This window comes from Octodon degus, unplaced genomic scaffold (assembly GCF_000260255.1).
Source record: "Octodon degus isolate 3935 unplaced genomic scaffold, OctDeg1.0 scaffold00281, whole genome shotgun sequence".
In the NCBI taxonomy this organism is placed as follows: domain Eukaryota; kingdom Metazoa; phylum Chordata; class Mammalia; order Rodentia; family Octodontidae; genus Octodon; species Octodon degus.
The window spans coordinates 1,570,076-1,577,585 of NW_004524857.1; the positions used below are offsets into that span (position 1 = coordinate 1,570,076).

Sequence of the window (7,510 nt, forward strand, 5' to 3'; positions counted from 1 at the left end):
ATAGACTGGTATTTACACTTACAAATTGTAATGCTTATAATAAGAGTAAAACCATCTGCATTAGCACTTTTATTTAGCTCATGGTTAACATTTGCTTTTTATAAACAGATACAACTTATTTGACTTTGACCAATGTATTTGTTGCTGCCTAGTACTAGTTTATGTCTCTGAGATCACTACTTTGATTCTCCATTACATCCACATGTACTGGGTCAGGTGTTGGCCTGCTTCTGGCTCCAACAGGAAGTACTCAGATATGGCCAAAGTCATGGTGAATCACTCAGGAGCAGGCAATCCAGGGTCCAGAGATACATAGGCAGTTGTGGTAACTGTTGAGAGGCAGGCATTCTTTTCTATTGAATATGGGCCTCAGAAAACAAAAGCCAGAAGCTGCTAGCATGAGATGATCCTACTAACCTAGCTCAGTCACTAGATTCAACCATGTTTGCAAGTCTAAATTATTCCTAGATCTGCCAGATACAGAACTTCCAAATTTTCTGGTGAAAGTACCTGGAGTAGTTCTGATGCAACTAAAAGAGTCCCAATTGATCTATTAGATTCATAATTTTAATTAAGAGAATATACAGTCTTTCCAAAAGAAATTGATGACAAATTTTTTGATAGTATTTGTTGATATTTTCCAAAAAATAGTCTTTTAATTTTTACAGAATTTTACTAAAATATTTATTCTTAAATATTTGCTTTACAGTTATACATAAAGATATATTTACCTAAAAGCTTATAAGCAGGATTTATTTCAAAAAGTCTCTAACGTACACTAAGTTGGAATACTCCTTTTTGTCTCATTCACAGTTTTAACTGTTTTCACTCTCTGCAGCGCTCCTCCTCGAATAGGAAGCTTTTTTATAGCAATATCTGTGTCAGCCAGAGGTCCTCCCAATAATCTGACGGGAGTGCTTTCCACTGTCACCACTGGACCAGAGGGAACCTAAGAGAGCAAAAGGGAAATATCTAAGTGAGTCTTCTGGTACAATTTTCCCATCAAAGAAAAACCCCTTCATCCTTCTTCTTACTTTGAAAAAGTTATAAAGTAAATATAAGTAATTTTTCTCAAATAGCATGGGGACCAGGAAAGATGGAGAAGGAAGTGAGGGAGAGGGATGAAAATGGTGTTCATGGACCAACTCCCAATAAGGAATCCAAACAGTAGATACTGAAAACATGTACTAAGTTTTTTGTTTTTTGTTTTTTGCTTTTTTTTTAGTCGAAAAGCTGTAACTAGGAAGGCAGCAGACCATAATGGAAAGATAAGACTCTGGATCTAGGAAAAGTGGGTTTCAGTTCTACTCCTATTGCTTATCACCTTTATGACCGGCAGAGGGCGCCAGGAACGCCAGCTACGGTCGCGCTGCTCTAGACCAACAGGTAGACATACACTAGTGTTTCTGGACAGACACACTCTGAGGTTGGTGGCGATTTCCTAGGGACCTGGAGCGCAGGGCTACGCTGTAAGCCAGCCCTAGGCAAGGTGAGGAGGGGGTGTTGTACCCAGGAGAAAAAAATATACCTTAACAGTGGGAAACCTGAACGAACAGTCAGAAGAAAACGCACAACACCAAATTCCCATAGAAAGAACAGTTACGGGACCTACATGCGTTTATCTACTAAGAGAAACTTGTGGACAAAGTCTTACCGTTGTGTTAAGGCCTTTTATAACCGTTGGGTGAAAAACTGCATTTTGTGGTCGCTCGTTCTTAGAGGACTCAATGGCCTTTTCCTGCAGCCTTTTTGCTTTCTAAAAAAAAATTTAAATTATAAAGAAAGTAATACTAATTGCTATTAAATCATTAACCATGGTAATTGTAATGAAAATACAAAGTGTATTTAATTGTGTTTGGCTTATTATTTAGCTTTTTATTATACGGTCTGACATCTTGCCTTTACTCCTTTAGGTGCTTACTCATTAATGTAAGTTGGGTTCTTTGTGCATTGAAGAGGATATCGGGCACCTGAAAACATTCTGAGTTCCTGAGATGCTGGTCATATTTGCCAAAGGAGTAAAAGAAGTACTGAGGAAATCAGATTTCATTTTTAGCACATAATTTAATAAGCTACTAAATTTGTATCGGGCTATGCTTGTTTCAAAATGTGGCATAAATTAAATACTAATTCATTACACGTAAATGTGTCAAATATTTGGAATATTATAGGAGTAATATATATATAGGAATAATATAGAATATTATTTGGAATAATATAGACTATATAATTCACTGTAGTTAGTGTCAAGCTCACTACTTCAGGCATTAAATAGTTAAAATATGAAGTAACAAATGCTGTACATCTAAGGGACTTCTGTCATCACTATTCCTTAAAAATGCAGGCAGCTATGAGGATGTTTTGTGAATACAGCTGGAAGGAATGTCCACAGAAAAGAAGGGCTCTGGTAGCCCAGGGCCCTTGTTCTTAGGTTCTGCTATCTTATTATGGTTCTTTTATTTTTATGGACTAACTTAAAATTTATCAGTTTGATATCTAGAGAAAGAATTGTAGCATTATGTAAACAACCATCTAAAGTAATAGAAAAGGTATGTAAAGATAGTAAAGGAAAAGTAATGAAATTTTGGAAATCTAGGGTGCTTCTCACAAATTTAGAGTGAATAATTAACATATACATGTTTAGACTGGTTTCTAGCTTCTAGCAGAAGCAGTTTTTCATACTTGTTTTCAAAGAGACATTTATCTTAAATTCTCAATTAAACCTTGTTTTCTTTGGTAGTTAAACAAGGGAAGAAAGCCTTTGAGGCTTCTTATAGAAAAGAAATAACAGAATGAAAGGGTGTTCTACCAAAAGCTCACCAGAAAACTAAATGAGTATCCATGTCTGAAAAGAAAAATCTGTCCTTAAAATATTGCTTGTTTGTTGTATATATTGTAATAGCTTAAGAATCTTACCTTTAATGTTTTAGTATTTGATGTTCTAGCCAAGAAATTTTCCCATGATTTATTAGCCAGTTCTCTTTGCTTGTGTGCAGTTTGTATCTGAAAGGAGAAATGCAATTGAGGATTTCAGTTTCTGTAAAATGATTGTGAAGGGCCTGAAAGCCCCTCTTTGGAAGAGTATACCGACTCTTTTTTAAATTAATTAATTAATTAATTAGGTACAGGATCTCACTACACACCTTGGACTCATAGTGATCTTCCTATTCAGCCTCCCCAGCACCAGGATTACAGGCCTGTGCCAACACACCCAGTTTTGGTGATTGGCTCAGAGCAGGGCTGGCACAGCATGCAGTTCCGGTGTTGCAGGCAGCCGAATTAGATAGAAATATTATAGGCAGTCAGACAGGGCCAGGCCCTCAAAGGAGATAATACAGTAGACAAGATACCTTACAACTGTGGGAGGGACAGATGCACCTGCACCATGGGCCAGACCTAAGACCAAAGATCAAACAAATGCTGCCCTCCCTAAAGATTGGCACCCAAGATTGATCATCACCCTGAGGCAGCCAGAGAATCATTAATTCGACTACTACTGGATGTCTACCTGATAAAGTCCTTTTCTTTACATTCATGACCACTTGCTACATGACTTGCTTCCCCATTTGATCCTGGACTTAATCGATTTTACCTGAGCAGTGGTGCTTGTAATCTCATTGGTTGACCATAGTTTTGTCCCACCTCATGCCCACCTAAGCGAGTTCACATGTTCTCCACCTTAGACCTGCCTCACTGCGTGGTTTTACACTATAAAAATCCCTGGAAGAGACATCTTCCTGGGGAACAACCTGCTCAGGGCCCCCCTCTGGTCTCTCTCTCTGACAGGAGCTTTCTTTCCCTCAATAAATATATTCTACTCATAACCTCTGTTCGTTCCTAAAATTCATTTTTCAGTTTTAGAGAACATGAACTTGTGCAGGTCAGGTCGGGAGATCATTTTTCCCTATGTCATTTGGAGGTTCCCTGTATCCTTTGGAGGTCACCCACCTGAGATCAGTTTTTCTCCCGGTATCACTGAAGATCAAATCCAGGTCCCTGTGCCTGTCAGGCAGGCACTTAAGACTGCTGAGCTATCTCCCTGGCCCCTGCACCTACTCTTTACTAAGGTAAAATTTATGGCCAGGTAGCACAATGATTAACGTTTTCATAGAACTTAATTTTAAAATACCAAAATCCTCAAATAGAAAATCCTTCACTCATGTGGCTCACATCTGAACTTCCATGAGATGTGATGCAAAACTGCTACTTTACAGTGATAAACATTCTCAGCAAGACTGACTGAACTGCATGATTACCGCCTGTGAAGACGAACTGTAATTCAGAGAAGACTGAACACATGATGCAAGAGAAAATTCACAGGTGAACATTAGTGCTGGCCACTAATAATGAGGTTAGTAAAATTATATTGCTGAAACTACTTCTGACATATGACTGCAACAAGACAAGCAGCCCTGCAAGAATACTGAGTTTGCTGTTGCAGTGCAACCCAGGGAAGGACTGTGAACAGACTCTGTTGTGCTAGCCAGGTGCCCAAGGAAACAGGCTGTCTCAGTTATTCTTCTCTTGTTGCTGGAACGAAATACCCAACACCACAAATTAAGGAAGGAAAGGTTTATTTAGCTCACGGTTAGTGGAGGTTTCAGTCCATGCTCAGCTGGCTCCAAGGCAGAGCAGCACATGGCAGAGGGCAATCTTTCATGGAGGTGGCAAAAAGCGAGAGAGACAAGGGAGTGGCAGCAGGTCAGGCAGCTAGCCAGCCTCTCCCCTCCTTACACTGTAATGCAGATTACCTACTCCAGGGTGGGTGCAGTACCCACACCCACAATAATCAGTCACAAACTCCAGAAGCCGCAGCATGACTGCATGAGGCTTTGGGAAGACAACCAGACACAAACCATATCACAAGCCTTGGTCAGTACACAAGCTGTAGAGTGACTGCAGCTGAGTGGTGAATCTGCAACAGATTATTATTTCGACCTTGCAGTCCACGCTCAAGAACTGCACATTCATCACCACATAAGCTAACCATTTTCCATGTCCTAAGAAACTATTTTTTCTCCTTCCCAATAGGACATCAAAGGTTTCTTTTAGGACAAGCAAATACATTTTATGCTGAGTGGCTCCTTTGATCATGAACCCTATTTAGCTCATACATATTTGTTAATTAATTTTACTTGGAAGGGCTGTTTTTAACAACACCAAGGGCACTGAATTCTATGGAACAAAACGTTACTCAACCTTCACACAAGAGCTGGGTAGCCTTGAGCATGGGCTGGATGGACCATGGAACCACCACGACCTGATGAATGCATTTCTGGGATGGTGTTTCTAGACCTCTAGACCCTCCTCACATTAAAATCCAAAACAAACGCCTCAGCCTTTCACCCTGACAGCACAGTCTGCTTGTAGGCTTGTCTGCTACTCTCACATTGTATCAATAAACTCTTAACTTTCCTATATTCCTTGACTGGTTGTAAATTCTTTTTACCACCTGTCACCTGGCCACTCACATGCAGTACCATTAAGCTTAAATTATGACCCTAAGACTATTTAATCAAACAATTGCCAGGCAGGGGGGAATCACAGCTATGCTAAAGAATCATCAAGAATAAATCAACACTGTTTAGTCAATACAGTACAGAAAAATTCTGTTCAGAAGACTAATATGAGCTGCATAAATTCCAACTCTACTGCCTCATTTGAGAGCCAACAAAGGGATTAAATGGTAGCATTAATTTTAACTCTCACTGAAAACACTTTCAAGCAAGTGGTTGTATGAAATGGAGTAGAAGTCATAGATTGACACAATTCCTCCTAGGCTGTATATATAAATATTGCGTAGTCTGTATTAAAAAATTAAGCAATAGAAAACACTTTGAAGAGTCAAAAAATTTTTAAATCTTTTATTTAGTACAGGGTCTATGCATCTCAGACTCCTAGTCTCCTCCTGTCTCAGCTCAGACTCATAGTGCTCCTCCTGTCCCTGAGCTGGGATTACAGATGTGCACTACCACACCTAGTTTCAGTGGCCAGCAGGGCATGCCTGCACCAGCATGCAGTACCCAGCATCAAACCTGGGTCCTTGCGCTTGCCAGACAGGTGCTCAGATTGCTGAGCTATCTCCCCAGCCAAGAGTTTAAAATGCTTAATTGTAATCAATAAAGGATTGCAAAGCAGAAGTTGGGGATCTATATTATTTTTGTATTTGGGGATAAGTGAACTTAAATATCTACTTAATTTAATTGCTCAAAAATAAATGATCAAGGGCCGACCAGATAGCTCAGAGGACTAAAGTGCCTGCTTAGGCAGGTGCAGGGATAGGGGTTTGATTCCCAGTGTGCTATGTCAGCTCCACCCCAGGGGTGTGCTGTGATGGCAATTGAGACTGTAATCCTAGTGCTTGGGAGACTGAAAACAGAAGCATCACTATGAGTTTAATCTCTGTAGTGAGGCCCTGTAGACCCTGTACTAAAATAAATAAGTAAATAAATAAATAATGCATTCAGTTTCTCATCTTTGTAAAGTTTTAGGAAGCTAGTTGTTATTTCCCTGACAGAATTTTCCAATTGGCTAAAGTCAGAGATGAGTTTGCCTGTGGAGTTACAGCATGGATGCTCATGGTGAGGGTTTTAGCACTGGGATGAGGATGATCTGACTGACCAATCAGCCCACAACTGACATGCCAGTGACATGGGAAGTTATGCATATCATTACAGATACGCTGTCAAGTGGAATCTGGGAAATGAAGGCACTTAAGTAGAACACAAGTTTTGGGAGCCTCTTCACCATTTCAAAAAGTGGAGGTGTCCCAGATATATTGCTTTACCTTTTAAAAATATGGCAGTAGAAATCAAATCATAATGCCACAGAACAGCTTTGAAAATAGTCATTGAATCTTAACCTTTTAATTCCATGGTTTCTTCTAAAACTGCACAGAAACACTGAAAATCTCTATGAAAGAAAGCCAAAGGGACCCAGAAGACAGATACTCTATGAATCACTTCGCTAGTCCACACGTGGACACCGGTGTCTTATGCTTTCTGGGCGTCTGTGGCTTACTTTTGTGTACACTTTTTGTTCATGTTGTACATCCTGGCGTGCTTGGCTTTCAATCATCTCGCTTTGCAGAGAAGCAACCATCTTGCCAATGTTTTCCGAGGCTGTTGTAATCGTTTCCAAAATTCTTTTATCTGAAGTGACTGGTCTTAGGTTTTCCAGTTTTATTTCTTCATATATTTCATTCCATATTTCACCAATCTATTATCATAAAATGTAAGAAAGTCGAATTAACCCAAACCAAACAATAAAATTTATTTTTGTATTTTTCATTTTTTCAAAAATAAATTTATTTTTTAATTTATTTTATTTTTTTCCATAATTTTATTGAGAGACAAATAGCAATGAGACACTTTCAAATCAAATTGATATGACAGTTTCAATAATTAACACATTGCATACTCTCTTCCTAGTGGTTATTTGCTGTACAAGATGCTGACATGATACAAACACTATTAGAACAAATCCCTCTATTCATTAAGAGAATGTAGCT

The 7,510-nt window shown here is 39.1% G+C and overlaps 1 protein-coding gene across 1 annotated transcript in view; it reads right to left on the reverse strand.

Annotated features, from left to right (window-relative positions):
* Positions 1-469: 469 nt before the first annotated feature.
* Positions 470-7,510, reverse strand: part of Cfap69 (cilia and flagella associated protein 69) — a 71,687-nt gene continuing 64,646 nt past the window's right edge. Inside the window, exons 20-23 of the mRNA XM_023707129.1 lie at positions 7,021-7,218; positions 2,917-3,003; positions 1,655-1,756; positions 470-949 (exon numbers count right to left, since the gene is read on the reverse strand). Of these exons, the coding sequence (XP_023562897.1) occupies positions 779-949; positions 1,655-1,756; positions 2,917-3,003; positions 7,021-7,218 (558 nt within the window). The 3' untranslated portion in view covers positions 470-778. The remainder of the gene's footprint in view (positions 950-1,654; positions 1,757-2,916; positions 3,004-7,020; positions 7,219-7,510) is intronic.